General features: G+C 38.5%; 1 protein-coding gene across 2 annotated transcripts in view; it reads left to right on the top strand.

Moving 5' to 3' along the window:
- The window catches only part of klhl13 (kelch-like family member 13), a 37,085-nt gene extending 10,325 nt beyond the window's left edge, over positions 1-26,760 (top strand). Inside the window, exons 3-9 of one of the 2 annotated variants that reach the window (XR_003297020.1) lie at positions 11,658-11,799; positions 15,363-15,495; positions 16,645-16,841; positions 17,847-18,642; positions 21,365-21,478; positions 25,691-26,349; positions 26,512-26,760. Coding sequence is in view for 1 of the 2 variants with exons in the window: in XM_026328870.1 (XP_026184655.1) it covers positions 11,658-11,799; positions 15,363-15,495; positions 16,645-16,841; positions 17,847-18,642; positions 21,365-21,478; positions 25,691-26,178 (1,870 nt within the window). In the remaining variant the exon portion in view is untranslated. Of the gene's footprint in view, positions 1-11,657; positions 11,800-15,362; positions 15,496-16,644; positions 16,842-17,846; positions 18,643-21,364; positions 21,479-25,690 lie in introns of both variants that reach the window. The other variant, XM_026328870.1, reaches the window with a different exon arrangement.
- The last annotated feature ends 205 nt before the right edge of the window (positions 26,761-26,965 follow it).

Below are 26,965 nucleotides of genomic sequence, written 5' to 3'. Positions count from 1 at the left end.
AATTAGAGATATTTATAGAATTGTGATCGAGCTTTAACTCTCCTTTATACTTTGGTAGGGATGCTAAGCTCTTGCTGACTGGACCAGTTGACCAGTCAGCGGATGTCTGACTAAAAATAAAAATACATAAAAATGTGTTTGAACTCCCCCATCAGAGTGATCATATCAGGTTCACTCTGCTCCTGTCTAGATGTCAAAATGCAATGTTAAGTAAATGTGTAAAGTCAGAAAACAACAACTCCAGCACCTCTAAAAAGTGTGACTTGTAAACTGAATAATAGTATTCCTTGGCTTGAACACAGTCCACAACTATCAAGCCCTGAGCCCTATCAACAAATCAGGTTAGAAGGCTCTCTACTCTTTACCAGTTCCACCTTATTACACTGGGTTGCTTTGCTTTTTCATAGAGATGAAAGCTTTTTGCTCATTTTTACTGAAGCTCATTTCCTTATAAGTTTCCACTGCTTACATACAGAAGTTGCACATTTAGAAGATGGAATTGGTCTCATGTAATGGAAGTTGTACCACACCAAGAGACAGAAGGATTAAAGATCGACATAAACTTCAGTATTGCAGACCTGTATGGCTGAGCAATGATCTACAATTAAGTATGTGTTCCTGTTAACATTAAGCCCCCCTGTATGCAAAGCCATGACTCTACCCATTTGAGTCCAGGCAAAATTATGCCCACGCTTGTTCCCTGTTGCTTTGACACATCTCTTGCCTTTTTGTTTTAGAATCTGAATTCAGCCCTTGGGCCCACGCCCCTGCTTAGCTTGAATATGCTGAATAAGTCCATAGATCTGCAGTGACAATAGCATATTGTCACTTCCAACTGCAGCATAGTTTGTAACGAGTTATGAAAAATATTAATACAGACTTTCTTTGCAAATTAGTAATATTCTGGCTGTAGCTGTTCTTTTGGTTTACACATACTCTGATGGATTGTAATCCTTTAGATTAATTTAGCATTTGGTGCATGTTGACAGATTGTCTGCTCTGCCCACACACAAACATGTTCTGAAGCTTACTTGGCTTAACCACTTGTGGTGCAGGTTAAAAGTTTAAAAATAATAATAATAATTTTAGGTACTTAAAAATCCACCTCCCCATTTGATTTAAAGGTCTTGACCTTAAAGTTTTCCTTAATTATAAAGTTTAATTACAGACTTATTATAGCATACAGGCTGCAAAGATTATTAACAGTGATTGGAATAATTATCTGTAGATGCTGGCTGGTTTATCCTGGACAGAGTGAGATGCAAATGCTGCATCGTGAATATAATCCTTATAAGTTTCCCTGGCAGGTACCTACATCCACATGATCAAAAGTGTGAGGTGACTATAGCAGATTTAACACATTCAAGCAGCATCGTCACTGAACATAGAAGGTTCCTTTATTTCACATACAGTGGGTACGGAAAGTATTCAGACCCCTTTTAAATTTTTCACTCTTTGTGTCATTGCAGCCATTTGCCAAAATCAAAAAAGTTCATTTTATTTCTCATTAATGTACACTCAGCACCCCATCTTGACAGAAAAAAACAGAAATGTAGAAATTTTTGCAAATTTATTAAAAAAGAAAAACTGAAATATCACATGGTCATAAGTATTCAGACCCTGTGCTCAGTATTGAGTAGAAGCACCCTTTTGAGCTAGTACAGCCATGAGTCTTCTTGGGAATGATGCAACAAGTTTTTCACACCTGGATTTGGGGATCCTCTGCCATTCTTCCTTGCAGATCCTCTCCAGTTCTGTCAGATTGAATGATGAACGTTGGTGGACAGCCATTTTCAGGTCTCTCCAGAGATGCTCAATTGTGTATAGGTCAGGGCTCTGGCTGGGCCAGTCAAGAACGGTCACAGAGTTGTTCCAAAGCCACTCCTTTGTTATTTTAGCTGTGTGCTTAGGGTCATTGTCCTGTTGAAAGGTGAACCTTCGGCCCAGTCTGAGGTCCTGAGCACTCTGGAAGAGGATTTCTTCCAGGATATCTCTGTACATGGCCGCATTCATCTTTCCTTCAATTGCAACCAGTCGTCCTGTCCCTGCAGCTGAAAAACACCCCCACAACATGATGCTCCCACCACCATGTTTCACTGTAGGGATTGTATTGGGCAGGTGATGAGCAGTGCCTGGTTTTCTCCACACATACCGCTTAGAATTAACGCCAAAAAGTTCAATCTTGGTCTCATCAGACCAGAGAATCTTATTTCTCATAGTCTGGGAGTCCTTTATGTGTTTTTTGGCAAACTCTATGCGGGCTTTCATGTGTCTTGCACTGAGGAGAGGCTTCTGTCGGGCCACTCTGCCATAAAGCCCCGACTGGTGGAGGGCTGCAGTGATAGTTGACTTTGTGGAACTTTCTCCCATCTCCCTACTGCATCTCTGGAGCTCAGCCACAATGATCTTTGGGTTCTTCTTTACCTCTCTCACCAAGGCTCTTCTCCCACGATTGCTCAGTTTCGCTGGATGGCCAGGTCTAGGAAGAGTTCTGGTCGTCCCAAACTTTTTCCATTTGAGGATTATGGAGGCCACTGTGCTCTTAGGAACCTTGAGTGCTGCAGAAATTCTTTTGTAACCTTGGCCAGATCTGTGCCTTGCCACAATTCTGTCTCTGAGCTCCTTGGGCAGTTCCTTCGACCTCATGATTCTCATTTGCTCTGACATGCACTGTGAGCTTTGAGGTCTTATATAGACAGGTGTGTGCCTTTCCTAATCAAGTCCAATCAGTTTAATTAAACACAGCTGGACTCCAATGAAGGAGCAGAACCATCTCAAGGAGGATCAGAAGAAATGGACAGCATGTGAGTTAAATATGAGTGTCACTGCAAAGGGTCTGAATACTTATGACCATGTGATATTTCAGTTTTTCTTTTTTAATAAATTTGCAAAAATTTCTACATTTCTGTTTTTTTTCTGTCAAGATGGGGTGCTGAGTGTACATTAATGAGAAATAAAATGAACTTTTTTGATTTTGGCAACTGGCTGCAATGACACAAAGAGTGAAAAATTTAAAGGGGTCTGAATACTTTCCGTACCCACTGTATCTGCTTTGTGACACTCTCATTTTGAGTTTAGCATTTAGCAAATTTTCATTGGAATACTACTGAAGCTCACTGATACATCTTCTCAAAATAGCACTCCATTAAGGGACCTTCTTAAAGTAAACAGTATTTTAGTCGCAGAAAACCTTGAGTTTTCATATTAATAGTTCCATGTGTGATTTACTATTCACAGTTACTGTTGACTTTGTGAAGGTTATGTTGTAACAAGTCCAATCAGTTAGTTATGCCAGGGCAATAATTAGGGAAGTGCCCATCTTCGTCAGAATAGGCAGAGCAAGCAACATTTGTTAGACACATGAGGCACAGATGTTTGAAATGGTCTGATAAGTGATAGCTTCCTTTCTACTGGAACTCTATGAATGGATGAAAAAGAAAACGGAGTGTCTCCACTGAAGAGATTGGCCTCATTTTTGTGTTTTCCTGCATTAAAAATGTCTATACTCATTATGTTGATGAACTGATTCACATTTTTATTTTGTAATCTATCCACCAGTCACATTCTAGATGCGCTCAAGTCAGTTTGATGGAATGGAGACGTTATGAGTGAAGAATTTTAAGACTGCACAGCTATCTCTTTTCTCTGCCCTCCTGTTTCTCACTGTGTGTGGTGGAGGGACAAGATCTTACATGCAGATCTCTGAAATCTCAACTGTCTTTTTTTTCAATTGAGGTGAAGGAACAACTGTACTGCTCCAGAAAGACTGAGAAGCTTAAAAAACATGCAGCAGCTAAATCTAAACATGTTTGTGTACTAGAATACAATAAACCACTGAATCATCCCATGGATCTGCTCAGCCATGCCTTGATAGGTGTTGTTGTTTGATGGGTAGTAATAAATGTTTTTATAATAATATTAAAAATAATGTTTTTGAAACTAGATCCACAGATGGTAGTGATAGTAGAAATCCAGGTGATAATAGGGTGAACATTTAGGATTTCAGTTCAATAATGATGCTGAGCTGTGGCACTATGTACTATATACAGTCGTTGCTATGGTAAATTTTGAGGCTGCTGTCTTGGTACCGTATATGGTATCGATGTATTGTATTGCCTTTATTGGAAGGCATTTCTAATATTTCCTGTTTTTGTGACTACAGAAGTCAGCTTAACACCAAATCGTATAAAAGTGGAATGGATTGCAAGGCCATTGGATTTGATTGCACTACATTATATACAGGGGTTTTTATTTTCTGCATCTCTGCAAACTGTGCGTCAGTGTTACTGCATCATAAGATGTTTTTCTCCCAGGATTAGAAGCTGTTCATCATGCAGCTTTATTGCATTGCTGCATTCAGTGAGTGAGAAGGCGTCAGTTTCGGGGACTGTTTTTGCCCTGCATGCTAGGACAAATTGGGATTTCCCTTCTGACTCCACTCACATCACTTAAGTTTTCTGAAAGGTGCCCTTGTTTTGCTTCCATGCACTTTGTCACATTTACTTGTGCCTCTCTATTTTTTATGTGAGTCTTTTGAATTCAGCTGCTAGAATGTTTTTCTAAAAAACAGCAACCAGACTGTAGGAGTCTTGTGATCTTTTTGTCAATAGGGTAGAGGTGTTCTTTATATGTGATAAAAGTGTTGGTGTTGCATATTTTTTTGCTGCTCTGCCAATTTTAGTGCTGCCTCATTGTCTGTCTTTTTAGTTGTCAGGCTATTCCTGTGTTCCTGCTAAAACAACATATCGCATTAATCCACTGTAACCGGGGGCAACTAGAGAAATATAATGAAACTTTTTTTTTTTTTAAAGGGCTGTAATCAGTTTTTATTAGTACTACAAACAAAATGTATTATTTCTTTTTTTTTTTTTCTTATCTCTCTCTGTGTTTTCCCAGTAAGACGGGAAGCAGGTTTAGGAATGGACTCCTTTAAGAATTTGTATGATAAAAATATAAAATATGACATGACCCACTTATCTGTTGGTTTTTACTAATAATCAAACCAGGGATATACCATAGTGAAGTAAATTAATTCGTGGTGATAATGACCATGTTAGAAAACATGAAGCATATAATATATTAAGATGGCCTTGAAATATGTTACCTGTGAACATTTACCAATAAACATCAGTAGTCAGGTTCTTGGATATTTTGCTGCAGAAACTGGAACATGGGTCTTTCAGATGTTTAGAACTTGACTGAGATTAATGAAGTCTCTATCAATGCACCGCTATGCACGACATGACAGCAAACCTATACTTATTCATCTTTTAAGACTCTTCTTTTGTCATCACCAGGAAAAAGCCAAGTTGACTTTAGCTAGCTGAAATTTCACTGTTGGAAGGATGTTATTAAATTTTCACTGAAGGGAATGGATAGGCGCTTACCCTTGTTAGTTCATTACTTCTTTTTAAATCCTCTAACTTCCTCCCTTACTTCATAATTCCTCATTTGACCCACTCTTTATCCTTGTCCTGCTCATAACCTGAAGTAATGCAAACCAATCCAAACCAACTGCTGCTTATGTGAAGTGTCACTGACATTAAAACAGCATCCCCAGCATAGCGTCCCTGTTATTCATTGTAGTTAAGTGTTTTTTTTCCCCGTGGATATTTGGGGGATAACAAGCAATACAGGTGAATATATGGTGAGACCAAAATAGTCCAAATTGTACACAAAAGCTCTTGCTGCACTCCAAACTAATCACTGGTTTTGGGTTTTTAATGTTTTTATTTGAATGTCTGTATTTGGTCAAATTCAAACCTTCAGAACTAAAACTACTAATGTGTTTAGGGATCTGAGATAACACCAGATTGTAAATGTCTGTTTTGTAGTGGAAAGTGCAGTTTAATGAGGAATAGATCAAATTAGAGTTTTTTGCAAACCTTTCGTCTTAATTTTTAGCTTTTGAAATACATTACACTGTCTAGGAGATTCGCAGTATGTATCATAATGCATCATTTGATAAGTGGTTTTATATTCTGTTCATCCTCATTTGGTTAAACGTGTGAACAATGTACTGCAGTGGAAATAGAACACAACCAAAACAAAAAAATCTTTCCCAATGTATCTGCACATTCCTCTTAATCTTTATGAATAACTTCACTTTATTATTTTTATTAGAAAGAAAACTGTGTGAACACAAAAACCTACATGTGAACCTGTTCAAAACAAACATACACAGAGTAAACCCACAATTGGCATCAGTAGCTTTTTGACAGACTAGGCTAATTTGTGAATTATTCTCTGATATTTAATAAATAATTTTTGCTTCGGTCAGTGTGGAGCTGAGCTAATGCCTTATTCAGAATGACTTCAAACACTCACTGGTCATGGATGCATCTAGAAATTCTAGAAAGTCTCTGCTCTCTCTGGGAAGAGAATAACTTTTATGTGGGATGCTGTAGCTTTTGTCTTCTTTGTTTCGTTCCGGCAGCCACCAACACTCCTTTGTGGTTTGGACAACCCACTCTCTCCTCGCAGCCTGTCCGACTTACCACCTGACAGGGTAAATGTACCAGTACATTGCCTGTGCTGTGTGTCCGTGATTGTGACCACTGTTTAAACCATGCCAGTACTTAGAGTTTAGTATTGGTGGTGTTCAGAAATTCCTTCTAGACGTGGTCCATGGTCATTTCTCTGTAAAGTGTGCTTCATTACTGATCCCGCCTTGTGATCATCATTTCAAAAATGCCACTGTAATAAAATAGTAATCATCAAGATTTGTATGTAATGACCTTAAGCATGTGTAGCCTGAATCATAGTTGTACCTAGTTTCCCTTATCTCTTGTATTTTTGTGTATATTTCTGTCTTTGTTGTTTATGTATCCTCATTGGTCTTAGTATCTGTTTGTTGGTGAATATACAGTATGTAAAAAGAATGACAATTAGATTTGACCTTTATTAATATCTTTTATCTCTGTACTCTTTAGCCTGATCTTGACCAAAAATGATTGCATTCCAGTTTAAATGGAAAGATGTGAAGGAACATGTGGTGACAGAAACATTTGATCAGCCAGCCTTTGCTGGCTTTGAGGTCAGCTCAAAGCTAAAATGAAGCTTCTATGGGACAAAATGAGAAGGAACATTTTCATTCCATGATTCCTTACATATGTGACCATGAAATGTTTTCTTTAAGACTGAGTAAGACTATGTTTCTTAATCATAAGACCTCTCTATCCAGATTATGTAGCCAAAGCTGGCATATCTATAGTGTAAAAGGAAACAAATTTTTAGGTGACCTTATATAATTGTGACTCAGATATACACAAATATATCATCTTAAGCCGACTTCTTGCAGTCATCACCGCAAACGCCCACATATACCCGTAATTCTCCACAATTATGCAGTTGTGGCCAGTGAACTGACCCAATGCATGTGTCTCCAAATTTGACACATCAGTTTTTGCTGATCTGTGGAAACCCCATCCCAGTGACATCCTTGTGTTTGTCTTCTTCCAAATGTGCCGATAATTAAAGAATTAATGTCTGAATTGTCAAAAAGCAAGTAGAACCCAGCACCCCCTGTACTCTTAGCATGTAGCAACACTTATTTTGCATTTTCAGTGTACTCTTCTTTTTCTTTGTTTTATACTGTATAGTATAGAGAACAACTCCCAGCATTTTTATTCAGTCTGTAAAGTTAATTACTGTTTCTTTAAAGACAATTACTAAAAGGATGACAGTTTCATATAGATGTGCTTGTCAGACATTTCAGACCACAGCTGAAGTGGCTGTTGCTCTTACATACCTTATTTACTACCAGCTAAAAATCCTAATGTGAAAATGCAAATTAAGGCTTATTTTTACTTTATTTAGGTTGTATTGGTGTCTGATTTTAAAGTTGCCAGGTTGCAGGATTTGTCCCTTTTTGGCTGCTGTTTGTTGTTCATGCTCAAAATGAAAGAGCTCACCATTTAGGTAAAAATCACATATAAATCCTTTACATCATTATAATGGCACATATTGATTCAGCCATTAGTCTATCCTGATTCTGAGCCTTCTTTTTGCCAAATTTCTGTGTAGATGCATCCTGTACCGACAGTAGTGTTACATCGAATCTCCTCCGTGTGTTTTTAATTGCAGTTAAAGAAAAGCAATTTTGCACTATTCTCTATGCCATTATTATAGATATTTATATTTACATTTACATTTTGACCATGATCTTTATCAGAATTATTAAATTATTGCTTCTTTTTATCAGATGTGTCACGGTTTGCTACCTATAACAATATAGAAAGGCTCAGTTCTTTATGTAACATGCATTTGCCATTATACCTGCTAATTGCACTAAAAGGTTTAATGGTACACTCTGTACATCTGTTACAGTTTGGCCACTCTTCCTCCCTATTACTGATGTATATAACTAGCAATGTACATAACAGTCTGAAAGCAGTGCTGGATTCCTGACTTACTTATTTGCTTCACTTACATGCGAGAACTGTTTTTGAGAGGAAATATTTATAATATTTTCAGAGTTAAAAATTAAATTGGGAACAAACATTTGCAGTAGTTGCACAAAGGAAGTTTGTATAGTTTGTATCACCTATAGGGACAAAATTATTCTGACTTTTTTTTTTTTTTTTCTTTCTCGAGATCTAGTCACAGGTTCCAATGTTGTCAGTTTGTATCAGGTGCAGTGGAGGTGTAATGCTCAAATAGTGAGTCCGATAAGTAAAAAGTTACGGAAGATTCTCAGCTTCTTTAGTTCTATACGCCTTTAATGCTATTTACATTTGATTTTTTTGTTTGGGTCAGTGTCAGTAGGAGTGAGAATTTATTACAGAAGTGAAATCGTTTTTAAATATCACAGCTAAATCTACCTCATTATTGAACAAGTTAATTTGAAACATGGGAGTCTGCCAAACATTTTAATAGCTTCTCAAAAGTTGTTTTATTCAAAAAATGTTGAACGTCCTCTCAAAGCACAGAGAACATCAGCTTACAAATGGTAAAACCACGCTGCTAACCACAAAAAAAGTGTTCATCCACATAAGGACCTAGAATTGCTTCATTATATAAGTAGTCCACCTAAAAACCATTAGTCTTCTAAATCTGACAAGTACTGCTTGCTCATGGGCTTGCGTGAAGACACACATTTAGTGTTATGCTGAGCCAGACATTTTTGTAAAAGAACATTTTATCAAAACCAGGCCAATCTTCATCCGATAATGAATGCCTTTTAAGTCTTAGATTCCACATTCATTGATTATTCTGTCATCTCTATATATTGCATGTAATATTTTAAGCTCAGTTTTCATTCAGCAGTTAAAATTCAGATTTATATGCCCAATTGTGGTTCATAGTCTTTTGCACTGTGCATCGCCTGTTCCCCGACACAGAGCAGCTTACTATCAGTCACAGGTCATTTAAGCTGGCTTGTTTTATAGTGTTTTGTTTAACAAATTAGATTCTTAAAACCCAGGCAGCAATCTCACATTTGAAAGTAGGTGCACAGAAGCTTGTCATTAATGTGAAAGAGGTGTAGTGTGGTGTTTTTTTGTTTTTTTTTTTGTGATCTCGCCTTTGAAGACAGCTGTGCTGTTAGAACAAATATGACAAATGCATTCACTAAATTTGATAATCCACAGATTATTACAATCTTTTACCCAAATGGGTTTTATTCTCTAATGTCAGTTTTCTCAACTCAAAATGTACTCACATCCCGAGAGTATTTTCCCAGGGGTTGTGAGTCACATTTGCCATCTTTCCAGTTCATTCCCTGTGGAGCAGTTATGGACCTTACACCACATTACATCATAAGTTGAGGTCCTAGTTGTTGCAGAACTTTTATCATTTTTGTTTAGACTTTTCTAGAGAACAGGGATATAATAAAATATTATGAGAAACACAAAAATATCATATACCCAGAGAGTAAATTTGTTTCTTTGGTAAAAGGCTGTTTCAAACAGTGTAAAATCTAGTTACACTGCTATAGTGTAAAATCCCTGGATAAATCAATTACATGTTCTGAAAAAACATTTACTTCAGTCATCATTAGTAGTGTTTTGTCTCCTAAGTAATTTTTTCTCCCCAAGCTCTGAAAACAGAAAATCACAGTACATATTTCATATTTTAGTCACAGTGTTACTTAAAAATAATGATCTCTACAGTGTTGTGCAGCCAGTTTCAAAATTGTTTAATTTCATTTCATGACCCCATTTACATGCAACTCATAACAGTGATGCAGCCCATAGCTGTGCAGTTATGTACTGTGCAAGTTAACGATTTCATGCCTATAAATTTCTTGCAGGAGTCAAAACAATCTTATCACTATATCTACCAAGACAGCATTATGGTTATCAAAAAGCCTTCACAGTAATTTGTTTTATTACATGCCAGAAATAACTAGTACAGTATCAACTTGAATTCAGTCTTTTCACTGGTGTGGATTTTCCAGAGTAGGAAAGGAGCAAGAATGTGTTCAGTGCGTTGTTTCTGGAAACAGCTCTTTAGGTTTTGACATGTATTATGTTCAAGTGGGAAACAGCTGTATTTATATACAGTACAATAGTGCTTTTAAGCAAAGCACTTTATTGTTAGCCTCTCATTTACCCATTATCCACGAATGCCGCTTGCACTTTGGGGAGCAATATGAATTTCAGTGTTCTACAGACTTGAATCGCTAACCTTGGCATCAGCGAGCGACCCTCTCTACTCCCTGAGACATAGCCACCCAAGTGGAAATGGTCAATTGTGGCACTAAACTAAAGGTCAGGGTCTCACTAAAATACAATGATTCATTCTGTGGGTACAATGAATATCCACAGATATCCAACAGTTTTTAGGATGACAGTGGTGCTAGATTTAAGGTCAGGTGGCCACAAATATCATTGAGAATGGTCATCTTTAAAGAATTATTAATTTCCATGCCAGATTTCAAGACACTCTGACCAGTTGTATAGACCAAACTAATGAGTGGACAGACTGATTAATCACGCAACATCGCTATTCCTAATCCCCACTGAGGGTGTATCAGATGAAATTTTTGTTACACACCCAGCGCATACATGTTGCTTCTAATTTGTCCATATATCTTAACAATTCAGTTGGTTCATAGTGGCACAAAATAGTTTGGGTTTCATAAAACATTTTTTAATTATTTTGAGATAAATTATAATATAGTGTTTTACCTGATCATTATAAGTGCTGATATAAAATAATAAGTAGTTTTATTAACAATGGGTATTTTGCAGTTTACAGCCTAGATCCTGGACTTACAAAGATTGACGTTAATTACTGATTTTAGGGAGAAAGGTATATTGCCAATGTTGTCTAATCTATCCTGAGCTCCGTTTCCCAACATACTATTTGATACAAGCAATTGTATAGATGTTATGTGTTTTTAAAAAAATAATAATTATTAATTTATTTATCTACCCATCTATCTTTAAGCAGTCCACTGACCACTGGAGAATTGAGTTTTTTTACTCTGTGAAATGTGAAATCTGCCTTGTTGACTACCAGGCCTACAGAACTGCAACTTCTAGATAACAATTTGTGCAAGGATTGGGCTGCCGCCACCAAATACATCTCTCAAATAGTGTCACTTTGAAAACTTCTCCGTCCTACTTTCCATAAGCTAAAATTAGATGGAGAAACATGTTTTTTTTTTTGCTGCCCTTATAAAGTAAAAACTCTTTCCTTTTTCCTAATAGATCCCTTGTGGAGGACGACGACGCTCACATGAAAGTTGCCCTGGGCTATGGTGATATGGGCATTTCTGCTCACCTTCAGGCATCAAAGACTGGAAACACTCGGTTTTTCACAAGCAACACACACAGCTCAGTCGTTCTTCAGGTGGGAGTTCAGATACTATGTGTTTCATGAAAAAGTGAAAGTTTATTTAAATATCGTAGTGTTTACCTATTTCCTTACTTATTCTACAGAGATCCTGTGAGCAATGTAGGCTCACAGCTAGGCTATACAGCTATACAGTCTAAAAAGTCTTGTGATTGTTCTCTGGTGAGACAATGATTGAGATTACTTAGTATAATTTTGAGATGAGATAAAGCTATGTCCACGTCCCTCCCCCCACAATGTCCCACCCATGTCATAAATTACTTGGTACAATTTAATAGCTTTGATAACATTGCAGTGATTAACCACAAGCATTTGGGATTTGGTTTCCGTGTAATTTAATTTGAAGCGCAAGCACAATATCACTGTTATGAAATATTGCTGATCAGGAATATAACAAACACTTTAGTAGAATATAATAAGTTCTTGAAGTGACCTACTTTGTTGTGTGCATTTGAAGCATTCAATTAAGAGCTGAAGTACATTGCATCATGTTGAGAGAGAACATAGCTGCTCTTTATAAAGTGTAGCCACACTTTATATCTCATCTTTCTAGCCATGCTAGCAAAAAGTACAGTAGCTTCCATATAGAAGACAACAGAGTAATCATATTTGCATGTAGTTAAGATTACCCTAATGTAGTAGAGGGTGTTGGTATTGCTCTTTTTGCTAATGCTACAGCAATGGCTGCCTTTTGTCACCATCTCTGATAGATAATGATTGGCTACTGGCTGCCTTTGTTGCTCATTAATCTTATGGCGTTGGAGCACAGTAACAGAATGATAATGATTTTTCTAAGCCAGCTGATCTTAGACTGAGAATGCAATCAGTTGATCTCTAGAATCCCACAACATCCTTTTTAAGGGAGACCTTGAAGTAAGTCTGTGAACAAGGGTGGCTAGCTATATAAAGCAATTTTATCAGCATAAAATTAGTAGAACATGTTTATTGACACCAAAATTACTTTTATAAGGACCAAAAAAAAATGGGCTGAGCACAAAACCTTGAGGCACTCCATTAACAACAGACTAAGCAAGCACACTCACATTACCTGTTCAATTTCACAATACCTGGTTACTACTTCCGCCTACTGTTTGATCAAGTAACCCTGTGTGAAACAATCTGTGCTTTAGCAGATCATGATCCACTATATTGAACACAACATTTATTGCAACAGTAATAGTATTATGCCATCTTGTTTTAATCCACGGTGATATTCGAAAAATGGCACAAAAAAAATGGCTTTAGCATGTAAAATCTCTTTCAGCTCAAGACCTTTAACCAACACTGACAAATTTGACAAAGCTGCCATACTTTAGGAATCACATTTGTACCGAGGGTCAGATTGAAAACGTATGTGAGAGGAAAAGCAACAAGATTTCCAGCAGCCTTTAATATAAAAGCTCTAAATTATCTAGCCCTATAGGTTTTATCTGCATCTAATTTCATGACATCATCTACCTCAACATATCTAAGTGACTTAAATCAAAAGGTTTCTACAGTCATAAAGTCAGTGACCCCTGACACCTTTTGACTTACAGAGCAAGTGCTAGAGTCAGATTTTATACTTTTGATATTAGCTGTATACTTCCTCAACTCATAGTCTCTTTCTCGCTATAGCCTAGGCTTTGTTTCTTTAAATGCAGAATGTTAGATTAATAATGAACCAAGGATTGTGCCACTGTTTTGTTCTGTAGTTTGAAAAGGTGCATGCTTGTTACCTCACCATTTAAGGTAATTCTTCAGTGGCTACCAGTGTCAAATTCAGGGAATCGCACAAATCTTTAAAATCATCAGGTTTTGTTGTTAACCACTCGAGAAATTAGCATGAAACATGTTTTTATACTATATATGATAATATAGCATGACACCTTCATCTGCTCCTGGGTCAATGACCGCAGAAGACCGTCTAACCCAAGTGCAATGACATCAGTGTCCAAGACAGATTTTGTAAGCTATGGAACTATAACATCACCTACAGCTGACTGCTCCCAGACACTAATAAAAAACAATGGTGCCATTAAACTGCAGATATTTAAGTGAATAATGTCAATCCTTTCTTTAAAATATACAAGTCTGTTTGTGCCCATTTTGAGGTTCATGGTTACACTGAACATTTCCACATATCTGCAGTAATAAGACAACAAAACATCTATGCTTTGATGTCCTCCAGGATTTATCTTTACTATTACAATGCACAAAACCACAGAGGAGTAAATAAATGTTAGGTAGTGATTCTGAACAACCATAATACATTCAAAATAATGTCAATAGATTGGCATAGGTGTAGGATGCAATACAGTCATGTGACCAATTAAAAGCACGTCCACAATCACAAGAAGTACAGAGCATTTACCAGAAATGCCCATACCAGGTTATGAAACAAAACATGCTTCAGTGAGCTCTGAATAATTAAACTTCCCACACTGCAAGACTCGACAATTAAAAAAAAAAACAAAACAAAAAAAACCTAAAAAATAAACTATTCAAAGAAATGTGGTTGTGACATACTGTACTGAAGCTGAGTCAGTCGGTGATTATGGTCGATCACTCTGAGCCTCTATTGTCCAGATATATGTAAGCAGCATTTGCTGGGAGGAGTGCATATGCGTGCACAAAGTGGCAGACTATTGTCAAAACCAGGTCAAAACCATTTCCATCCATTTTGCAGAAGCGCAAAAAAATGGATAGACAATGATCCTTATTCTGTATGAAAGTAAACATGAACAGGTCAAGATTAAGTCGATTTGTGAATTACTCATGTAGAAGAATGCCAGATGTTATATTAGGCTTGCAGCCACAGTAATACTATGATGCTGGAGTGCAGGCAGACCACTGCAGCACTACAGGGATGAATAGGTAATCACAGAGTCAATGTGGTGAGTCAGACACCATCATAGTCCAACATGTGGTGAAATATTGATTGCAGCAAGCATCAAAGTTAGAAACGATCAGATCATAAATTAAAATCCATTGTAGACACTGAGGTGCCCAAACCAGATTCTGGAGCATGATTTCCACTGGAGATATTAAAAAAATATAAAGCCACCATAAACGCATATTACACAGACAAAGGACATGCTCCCATCTGGGAAAAGTCATCTGTGTTGCAAAAGTATCTGTTAGAGAGCAGAGAAAAAAAGCTCAGGCTGTAAATGTGGAGTCTTAAGAACACAGCAGTGAGTGAGTGAGAGAAAAGTCTCATACTGTGGCTAATGCATCCATACTGTACAGTTCACTTCTATGTTGCTACGCCTACAAGGGTTCACTATAGGTGTAGCTCTACAGTAAATATATAATTCTGAACAGGTCTGAACATGCAAGACAGTCACAAAGAGAAGTAGGCCACAGGCAGCCAAACAGCACAACTAGACCAGAACTTTGCCATGTACCGCTTAGGGTCCTTGAGCCATGCCTGAACAGTATTTTAGTAGGAAATTGTGCCAAGTACAAATGCACTGGCTAAGACAGAGATGGTCCATTTTTCTGGAATAAAAATAGTACTTATTTCAAGCTTTCATTGCAAAGCTCAATAATTCTCATCCTCACTTTTCTCCTCTTAGGGATTTGACCAGCTGAGGATAGAGGGTTTGCTATGTGACGTCACGCTGGTGGCCGGGGACGGTGATGAAGCTTTCCCAGTACACCGTGCCATGATGGCCTCCTCTTCTGACTATTTCAAAGCCATGTTCACAGGTGGGTCCACAAAGCATGACAGAGACCAGAACATCTGCTCATCAGTTAGATGGACAATTTATTCGTTATGCACACTTTTTTGTGTGCAATGTACCTGCTACAACCACTACTTTTTATTATTTAGTAAGTTTTTTAAAAAATTCTGAGCATTTCCATGCTTTAGTAGCTATGTCATGTCACTGTCATTTTGCTACTTCAGAAATTACTCAAATTGACCTTATGCCCACATCCCTCCAGTACTCTGTGTAATAACTATAATTCAAAAAGTTATACAACCAACCTGAGCCATTGTTATGTGTTTATGTTCATGATCATTTATGCTTGTGATGAATGTAACTATGAATTTTTAGACTTATTGAGTACAGAAAGTATGTGACGGGTATTTTTGAGGAATATGAGATAAACTATGAAAATGTACCACGTCTCTAGATACAACATTTAAAGATGATAATTAAACTGAAAAGACACATGTAATTTGCTAGGATTTATATATTTTCTTTTTTAAGTTTAGAAAACTGAAAAAGTAATTGCTAATAAAAGTGACTTTACTGCTTTGATTGGACCCTGCATTAACCCATAGCCTATTTAAAGTATTTATTTTTTGTGACTGCAGCTTTGATTAGTGAGTTCGCACCCTCGTGATTTGCATTACATATGATATAATGAGCAATGAAATGAGTTTTAGTTTGGGCTCAGCTAACAGTCTTACTCTGGGTCTCATTTCATGCAGTGGAAGCAATTTTGGACATTTGGCATTTACATGTTCTGCATTTGAGAACAGTAGAATAGCTTGTTAAAGTAAGACTAAGGAGAAACTGTACTTAGCTTATTAGTGATGAGAGCTGTGTGAGTGCAATGCTGAGCAAAGGTTCTTTTGTAAGACCTTGAGTCCCTTCTTTTAACAAAAGTCCTATGACACAGAAAAGTCATTAAAATGTATTCATACTGGCATCTGCATCAAAATGGAAATAATGCATTTTTTATTTTCAGCTTAATTTAATTTGTTCAGTTATGTAAATCTTATTCTTCAAGTAAATTGCTTTAAAAATTAAAAATAAAGCCCTATTAGTTAAATAAGATTACAGTTAGGTTGGACAATGTGTAAGCATTTATGTTTTTCTTCTGCCCTCCGCTCCTCTCCTGATGCAGGTGGAATGAAAGAGCAGGATTTAATGTGCATCAAGCTCCATGGAGTTAACCGAATAGGCCTGAAGAAGATCATTGACTTCATCTACACAGCCAAGTTGTCACTCAACATGGAGAATCTGCAAGACACACTCGAGGCAGCCAGCTTCTTACAAATCCTTCCTGTGCTGGACTTCTGCAAGGTCTTTCTTATATCGGGGGTAAGGAAGCAGATGCACAAGCCATAGCTGTACCCTACTGTACAGCACACATATTTCCTCAAGTCCTCACCAGCAGTTAAGTTGTATGTTATGAGAGTGGGATGTTAGAATTTCACGTAAGATTAAGTTTATAAATAACATATATGCTCTTATTGAGTCTTCATTTGGTCTTGACTGCTGTGTTAAAGAATTTAATTTTTGTTTTGCAAACAAAACTAGTGACTGAGAGTATCACAGAACCAGTATAACCATATTATGACTGTAAAAAAGGCCTATGTGAAGGTGGACAAATTCTGCTAGGCTGCAATGGTTGTTCCAAGTTTGGGGTCAGTCTGCTAAAACCCAGAGCATCAAAAATTCGTGAATATGAAATCATGCAAAATGAACTCTTTGGTGTTCTTTTTCTTTTTTTGTTAGTGAACTTATTCATCTCACTTGCTAAATATCATTGGTGACAAATGATACAAGTAAAATGTTAAAGAAGTTATATAATGTAATGTAGTAAAAAACAGCTGATAGTGTGAATAAGCATTTTATTTTTAAGTGTAGAAAATGAAGACCATTAACCGTATCAGATTAATTGATTTTTGGCATGTTTAGAAGGTATGTGCTTGTTTTTCCTTTTGAATACACAGCTAAAATTAAACTACACTTAATTAGCATGGGTGCAGATTAGGGTTGGAATTAATTATTTTCATTATTAATTTATTATTATTAGCACTTATATTGATGTGTTAAAATTGTTAATTTTTCTTGCCAGCCATTTAGTATTCAATTTACAGAAAAAAAAAAAAATCCTTTTGTACAGTACAGTACATGTATGCTCTGTGTTACCGGCTATGTGTTAGTTTTCCTCTGACTGGAGCTTCCCTCATTGCCAAATCACTGATTTTGTCATTAGAAATCCTTGGTTCTGTAGTCATGTTGCAAAGATTCAGTTATTCATGTCCTGTGATTTGCTGTCAGTATCAGGTTTTCAAGCTTTTGATTTCTTTTTCCTTGCAGGTTTCTCTTGACAACTGTGTAGAGGTGGGGCGCATCGCCAACACATATAACCTCACAGAGGTGGACAAATACGTCAACAACTTCATCCTGAAAAACTTTCCCTCACTGCTGGGCACAGGAGAGTTTGTCAAGCTACCTTTTGAGCGTTTGGCCTTTGTACTGTCAAGTAATAGCTTGAAACACTGCACTGAGTTGGACCTGTTCAAGGCCGCTTGCCGTTGGCTACGCTACGAAGATGGACGTATGGACTATGCCCCAAAGCTCATGAAGAACATCCGCTTTCCCCTCATGAACCCACAGGAGCTCATCAATCACGTGCAGACAGTGGACTTCATGCGTACAGATAACACCTGTGTCAACCTCCTCCTGGAAGCTAGCAACTACCAAATGATGCCCTACATGCAGCCAGTTATGCAGTCAGAACGGACAGCCATCCGCTCAGACAGCGCGCACCTGGTCACCCTGGGTGGCGTTCTGCGCCAGCAACTAGTTGTAAGTAAAGAGCTGCGTCTGTTTGATGAGAAGGCTCATGAGTGGAAGGCGCTGGCACCCATGGATGCACCTCGCTACCAACACGGCATTGCAGTCATTGGCAACTTTCTTTATGTGGTGGGTGGCCAAAGCAACTACGACACCAAAGGCAAGACGGCAGTGGACACCGTGTTTCGGTACGACCCACGCTACAACAAGTGGATCCAGGTGGCGTGCCTTAATGAGAAACGTACCTTCTTCCACCTCAGTGCACTCAAGGGACACCTCTACGCTGTTGGTGGAAGAAATGCTGCTGGGGAGCTTGGTGAGTTTCTATCTACACTTGTTTGTTTTATTTTTTTATTTATTTTTTTAGCAACAACAGAAGCATTTAATTAATATTGTATGTGATTACACACTTAAATATCATGGTGCAGTAGGAGAAAGGGTGTGCAGTCTGCTTAATAAAGGCTGCAAGCATACTGAAATTGGTATTCAAGTGTTGTGCCTAGACATCATTTACTGTGTGTTGCATGCATGATCTCTGTCTAATTTTATAATGTGCTCATTATCAGGAGCACCTTAAAATCAAATTAAATACAACACAGCAGTATTTCCTATGCAGCTTTTCCTTTGAAACGTATAATATTTGTTTTCAGTTACCACAGTCGGAGAGGTGTTGTCTTATTGCTTTTGAAGCTGTTCTGTATTTTGAAGAGGAGTTGCTTTAGGTTACACTGTTACTTTTTTTTTTTTTTTTATATATATACTGAGGCCCAATCCAACAAAACCACAGCCTATATCTCCTCAGTTGAATATTTGTTACTAATGCAGTAGAACAGACTTGAGAGTAAATTTCTCTGCACACTGGTTGTATTTATTACAACACTGTAACACAATATTCGAGTGTAGGAACATTAAACATTGTTTTGTTACATTTGGCTTCACAGTTAAACCGTCTGGTGACCTGATATATTGATATCTGTTCTTTGCAGATTAGTTGTTGATGCTGAATAACCAATCTGAAATCTCTGCATATAGCGGTGCCACCCAGTACTTAAATTCGGCCGTGTAACTGCAGTACACAGAGAGAGGCCACTGTGCGAACAGTCGTCTCTTCTGGGTTATAATTAGACCAAAGAGCACAGCCCCAGTTCACTGGCAGTCTACACAACTGCCTTTTTCTGCTTTACGTTCCACTGCCCTTTCTCTGCTTGTGGTTTAGCCTTGATGTTTTTCTGGATGTGGCCCGCCCTTGCATTTGTTCACCCAGGTTAGGCCATTTGGGTGTGGCTTTATTGTTGTTTATTGCGCAGATTGTAAAAGCAAAGCTTGACAACATCAAGACAGATTTTCAAAAGGTTTTTATCTTAAGTGGTACATTTTTTATTTTCGAGTTACATAGTCAGACCCCTTTCCCATTTAGGCTTTGTTGTGAGCAAATTTTGTCTTTTAAAAAAAGGCTCTTGCTTTTTTCAGATGTTCACATTAAATATAGGTGTGTCAGTCACAATTTAAGAAGCTCTATAAGTCTTTTAAAGAGTACTGGCCAAATTATTTGCCTTGTGTTTGCCATTAGTCACACCAATGAGAGAAAAAACATTATCTTAGTTTCACATGAGCATTTGACAATTCTACTGTTAATTTTTTAAAATATTTTTACACAGTGGAAGCATATTTTAATGTAAAATGAAAACTGCATTTAAACTTTTCAACTCTCTTTGAAATGTTGGGCATTTATATGGATTTATCTTATGACCTGTTCTCCAAAATCAAAATGTACAAGTCAGCAGATGTCTCCAGGTGACCAGTCACCATATATTGTCTACAGTGTCTTTTGCTGGGGATCACTGTTGTTGTATGTCAGTATATTGCTACTGTGATGTAAAGCTACTGTTCGTACTAACAGTCACCGTATTTCATCAGCTAGCTGATTTTAATCTATCATGTACAATGTTTTGCCTTTTCAGACAATCGTTTGATGAAAAAATGATATTACTGTTTTTTATATAAATTACTGTAGATATTGGTGTCTGGTGTCTGTTGTAGGTAAATCAGCAATAAGTCACCTTATGATTTATTAAGTCTTTTTGCAGTCTAACCCTACTGCAAATTCATATCATTTGACTGTGTTTTTCGATCTGTTGAGCACAACTCCTGGCATCTAATATGACTGTAGTCCTTCCACTGAGCAGCTGCCAGATTTTGTGCACTGCTCAAGGTCACTTTGATGATGGTTGTTGAGCAAGCAGAGTAAGGTGTTCACTCATTTTTCCCGCTGAGAATTCCCCAGCTTGCCCAGGGATGGCTCACACTCTTTTTGCATAAAGCTTTATGCTGTATTTTGGAAAAAAATATGAAATAATTTCACAAATCCTCCAACCAAAGATTTAAAACTCTGTTTTTTGTCTTTTTTCCTTGGCTGCACTCTGTGAAAATAAGCCATTTCATGCAGTATCTCCACCCCTGTTTGTGGCATGCATCTAAAAATACAGATGAGACTTCCCTCAGCTGGGAAGATACAGTTACAAAAAGATAACCATCTGTTGCCCGCAATGCTCTGGTAAAATGTATGCTGCTGTGCCCCATCTTATGTTGGGCCATGGAGTTTGTTAATGAGCCCACATAAGCACAAAGCACCCACTCTTGCTGTATTATTTAATTGTACTCAACCCTTTCTCAAGCAGAAAGAGAGTCAGCAAGCTGTTTGATCCTTGCAGGTTGTTTAGGGGTCACCTAGCCACCAATCACTCACCTAAAAACATCACATCCCAGTATCCCTGTTCCAGGTTCTCACAGATATTGTCAAATCATTCTCAGGGACCTTAAGCTGAAAGATCTTACACTCTTCCCATTTTGTGTGCAGCCTGTGTGTTTGTTGCTGGTAGGGTTTTGAGGATGTGTACTCTGTAGTTTAATCCCTGTTTTAGATCCCACGCTGAGACCCTCCAAGGCCTCATTTGCTGCTGTTTGTCCTCCTTAGTTGTGTCTTGACCTACTTTCTACTGATATGTTTTTTTTTTCCTTTTCATTTATTTTTCTTCAAGCTACTGTGGAGTGCTACAACCCAAGGACAAATGAATGGACATATGTTGCTAAAATGAATGAACCACATTACGGCCATGCTGGGACAGTATATGGTGGTTATATGTACATTTCAGGTAAGTGGCTTCTGGGAGCTTAAGTAAGTTTATCTGCAAATAAAGGGATTTGTAATGGTGTGTGAATGTGTGATGAGTTTGAAAGTAGATTTTGTGTCTTGTAGTCATAATTGAAATGAATTTACCTGCATTGTGATTTCCAGTTAAATCACTTTTTTCTCTGGCTGCATGTCATGGCAATAAATAGCTGGTTGCATCTTATAACATTCAAGGGCATAAAATGTATTCTGGGTAACCTCACCTTATAACTACGCCGCTGAATGTGACATATGTTCCCATCAGTCATCCAGAAAGGTCTGGGTGTTTTGTTCATCCTCAGTAGAAGCATTCAAATTGCAAAACTGTCAAGATATCATTGTCTGTGATTGAAACATGCATTTAAGGTTGTGATGAAAGTGGGGTCAAAGAGTAATGTAACATAAGTGATTTCACTATGTGCTTGGTATTTATATTTTTGGAAAACAGCACATGCAGCAATCCAGATTCTGAAAGTTAGTAAGAAGATTTCTAATAGTACTGTAATACTAGGTATTGACTTTTGCACATTATTCCTCACATGTTTGGTTGGTTCATGTCTGTGAGATTACTTGGCTTATGGCACAGCACAGGGGCAGAGACCCAGCCTTTCAGCAGGCAGTCCCTCATCTTTAGGTATCACACCCATATTTCATAGGATTGAACACAAATCCTGCATAATGGAGATGAGCCCTAGTTTCTAAGTGTGACTAATCCAGTGTGATGCTACAAAGGGAGGTGGAAAGGGGGGGGCTTGAAATAGGGAAGGAGCAAAGTCCAGGACTGAAACCTGTGTATGAGGTGTAACACAGAAGAGGCTGTGTTAATCCTCCCCGGCTGTGGGTATCATCATCTTTCCACCACATATGAACATAAACAATGTCCTATCTATCTCTGTCTGTCTGTCTGTCTCTCTCTGTCTACACATGTATGTATGTAAACAGTGCGTGTACAGTAAGCTTATTTACACCATCCCTGCTGTTTTATTAGATACATTTATTACATACATTTCCTGATTTTGATCACTGTACACACAACCTATAAATTTAATTTTGTAAAGTACAGAACTCATTATTCTTCCTACTTTTTTCAGCATTATGTAGGTCAGTATACAGCAAGTTACCTGCTTTATTAGTTTCAGTCATCTGGCGTGTTTCTTTTTGTTTCATCCCTTCACACCCTTTTTTTTTTTAGCATCTTGTACGTTTTTTATTAAAATTGTCGAAGGAAGACCTGTCGCTGTGTCCATGTATGTGTAAAATTTAATTTAAATTTAGTGCATGGAGCTTTTAACTTGATTTCAAATTAAATAACTGGAAACAGGCCAGGAACAAAAATCTAACTTTATATATAATTAATATTACTTGGCAAACACAAGAACTACAGCATATTTGGGACCACACAGACCACATGATTCGGCAAACCCAGTATTAGAGTGGAACAAAGATGAAAGCCTCTTTTTTTTTTACTTTTTAAAATAAACCGAACAGATGAATAACACAACAGTCCTGGACTGAGCTAATCTGCTGGTAGCCAGTGGTTTTTCAGTTTCTTTCTTTCCTCTTTCAGTGATTGTAACAGCTGGCTGAAGTGGGACACAATATCATACCATGCACAGGCAGCTAAAGCCATGTGTGGGGGAAAATCTTACATGTGCAGGATATGGGATAGAGCTGATCAAGCTGCTATGTGTTATTAACCCTAGAAACATGCAGAGTTCACGTGGAAGCTCCTGTACAGACAGTAATGCTGTCAATGCCCAAAGTACAGCTAAACAAGCGTTGCCCATAAGAGGAGTTTTGTTACACTGAGGCCCTACTATAGCACCCACAGTCTCCAGGATTACAGTCCTGCCGTGCAAGGTGACCCATGCTGAAGTGTAGTTCTGTGTACGTCTGTCACTGCAGATCAGGTCACATTCTCCGGATGTGCTGCTGTGCTGTCTGAAGGTATTCTGTCAACTGGATGAACCTGACAAATGCACTCAGCCCACAGACCATCACAGCTCAAGTGGTGTGGCAGAGTTCAGACATGAGTACTGAGCCGGTGCATAGCCACACTGCCCACAGTCACACACTGCCCACAGACGTTGAGAGATTAAGATCTGTGCAAATATCCAGTGGTCTTCAGACCATGTTTCAAAAAATGATTTACCAAGTCCTCTATCATATTTATTTGTAATTCTTTTTCAGTCATTTCAATGTGTTCGCAAGAAAGCTGGCTATGGGCCAGAGTTTGAATTTAGCTGAAGTGACCTTATAACAGTTGTAACTGAATTATTTTGTGCAGAAGAGGGTGATCTGCATTCTCCTCAACAAACTGTGTATTGACATGCAGTAATTGAGGCTCTTACAAATGATGTGAGGGTTAAGTGTGTCTGAAATCACACCCTATTATCTACATAGTGCACTGCATTATATTCCGCTTTCATGTTTTGAGTGTGAAATTTATGCCCTATACAGTGCCCTCGAAAAGTTCTCAAAATGAAAAAAGTAGCATTCATGACATGCACTAACTATCCTACAATTCAACGCATTGAAAAGTGATGATTCACAAGAGTCTACAAATTTCCTGCTCACTACCCTGCTCACTACCCTGCAGGAACTGAAATGTAAAAAAGATGTCAGATGAATCTCTCAGTACAATTTCAATTGTGGTGACGGTTTGTGGAGAAACACTGGTTACCGAATATATTTTACTTGAATGGGGACCATAAATGAAAAGCACTGTGGATTTTAACTTCATCTTGTTACTTGGTCGTGAAATGAAAAGAGCAGCCAAAGAAAAATTTCATTAGCTTTTAGAGTCAGGGCACACTGTAGGTTAATGGTAATCCATATGTTAGTATAGAAAAATATGTCCTTTTTGTAGCTTGGTTGTATATTTAGCAGTGTACATCCTTAGGGGTTTGACCGTAAATTCATTTGTTCAGAGAGCAGCACAGATTATTAGTAGTTGATATTTATACTGGGGCTCAGCTCTCTGGACACTCTTTATAGTTATGGTCAGTACTTTTGGAATCTGCTGAGCCCCCTTTTTTTTCTGTCGCGCCTCTGTGTCTGTTCTCCATCTTTTCTTCGGGTCCCACCTGTGCCGGCACTGATTCAACCAACCAAGCAGGTCACTGATTTTACAAGGGGACTCTGCAGCGATTTTATGTCTGTACGGGCTGAACAGGGAAATGTTTTATATGGCAAACTCTTTGTATATGTCGCAGACAATACAAACAATAATCCACTCTGTTCTGGGAGTGTCTCTGGAAGGACTAAGGTTTTACCCTGTCTCTCTCTTAGCCTGCTCTGTGTCTCGCTAATGGCAATGATCAGACAGGGATGCTGATCAGATGCCATTGTAACAGGGAAAGGCCAAAGCCATTGAGCTGAATCAGAATAGCAGCAGGGCCTCTTGAGAGGAATTATAAGGACCCTGTTCTGTTGTCAGGATTCTAATAGCAGATTTGCCCCGTGGACTACTTGGATAAAGAAAATGGATATGGTATCTTTGGGCTTGATCAGTTAAGGAGGTACAGCATTGCACATCTGAGTCATGGCAGCTGATTAGGCAATGTAGGCCTCGACAATAGACCAAGGACACTATCACTGGGCAGCAACAAAAGAGGGATTCTGCCTCTATTCGGCATGCTCTGCAAATCTTCACTGCATTTGCTGATAGTCACTCTGCCTCAGGGGGGAGGGGTGGGCTGGCTTCTACCCAAATGCATGCTGGGATTGTGTTCCTCTTTATTTTAAGCCTTCCCTGTAGACATGTCCTGTTTTTTTTTTTTTTTTCCCCTCCCCACTTTCCCTCAGCTTTTTGTATCCTGACGTCTCTAGTTTTTTTTTTTTGTTGCACATCTTCATAAACGCTTTGTAATGATGTTCCTCTTTGTCCTGATCCTACTTATCGTCAGCATTATTTCACAATGTAAAAACGAAATTGAACAAATACTGATGCCAGTGTAGTTTGGATAGTTACCGTTCACCCTGTGGGTTAATTGTGGAGTTTGAGTTAAGATTGGAGAAATAGAAATCAAGAAAGGTGAGATGTTTCATATGCAGATGTTAATGCTGGTGCTCCACATGCTCTAGATAAATGAAAATGTAGGTTGAAGTGAATGAGTCACAGATCAGTCCGATTGACAAATCCACAAAACTGATCAGTGTGGAAGCTTATTTGTGCTCTCTTTTCTTGCTACAGGGGGAATCACTCATGACACTTTTCAGAAGGAGCTCATGTGCTTTGACCCAGATGCAGATAAATGGACTCAGAAAGCACCCATGACGACAGTACGTGGCCTCCATTGCATGTGCACGGTGGGCGACCGGCTTTACGTGATCGGAGGCAACCACTTCCGGGGCACCAGCGACTATGATGATGTGCTGAGCTGCGAGTACTACTCCCCCGCCCTCGACCTGTGGACACCTATCGCTGCCATGCTGCGAGGCCAGAGCGATGTGGGCGTGGCCGTGTTTGAGAACAAGATCTATGTGGTGGGGGGGTACTCATGGAACAATCGCTGCATGGTGGAAATAGTACAGAAGTACGACCCTGAGAAAGACGAATGGCACAAAGTGTTTGACTTACCCGAGTCGCTGGGCGGGATCCGAGCCTGCACACTCACAGTTTTTCCTCCTGAGGATATTTCAGGCTCGCCCTCGAGAGAGTCGCCCCTCTCAGCACCTTGATGAGAACAGGGGGGGAGCCCACTTTGCTCATACCCCCGTAACCCCATCGCCCACCCAATCCCTTCAACAAATACACCTTATAGACATTGTTTGCACTTCCTCTTTGGACTACATCTGTACTGCACCCCCAAGTCCACCTCCCCTCATGCTGTGCAGAAACCCCCTTCCTAAGTGATTAAACCTACGTACCGATATGTTTTGGCAACCTAATTACACATTAATGTTGCATACTCGGTATATTTTGGCAGGAAATACCTTGACTTGAAAAGTGACTTTGCAAATCAACTTTTCTACCTGATGTCTACAAAGTTTTCTTATGTCTTGTTTCTTTAGGACGTTCTACCTTGAGATGCTGACTACCGCACTGACTCTCTCCTAGTCTATGCCAGGTTAGATACAGGTGACCCGAGAGAACCGAAGCGTAGGGACAAATGAACTCCAAAACACAGCTGGTTTTTAACTCAGGGGTTGGCCCAGGCCCCATCTACGTCTCTCTTACAGTTTCAGTTCTTTCCTGCTATTGCTATGAAACTGTTAACAAAATGGTGTTTTCTAAATTTAATAAACATGATTTTGAAAGTATTTAAATGTCGTCATCTTTACTGACTACAGCAGACTCAAGGCAATCATCAAATCCCACTCAAAGTGGAAGATGGTTGACACCATTAATGTGTTGTAGAGACAATTCATGTTAGGCCTTGTGTGGTTTAAATTGTTCATGTTAAATGGTTAGTAGACTAGTTGGTTTGGAGTATCTGAGATAATTGGATGAGGCATTAATTGTTGA

This window comes from Mastacembelus armatus, chromosome 14 (assembly GCF_900324485.2).
Source record: "Mastacembelus armatus chromosome 14, fMasArm1.2, whole genome shotgun sequence".
NCBI lineage: Eukaryota > Metazoa > Chordata > Actinopteri > Synbranchiformes > Mastacembelidae > Mastacembelus > Mastacembelus armatus.
The sequence above is the reverse complement of the archived record's forward strand: the minus strand, read 5'-3'. Positions and strand labels throughout refer to the sequence as shown.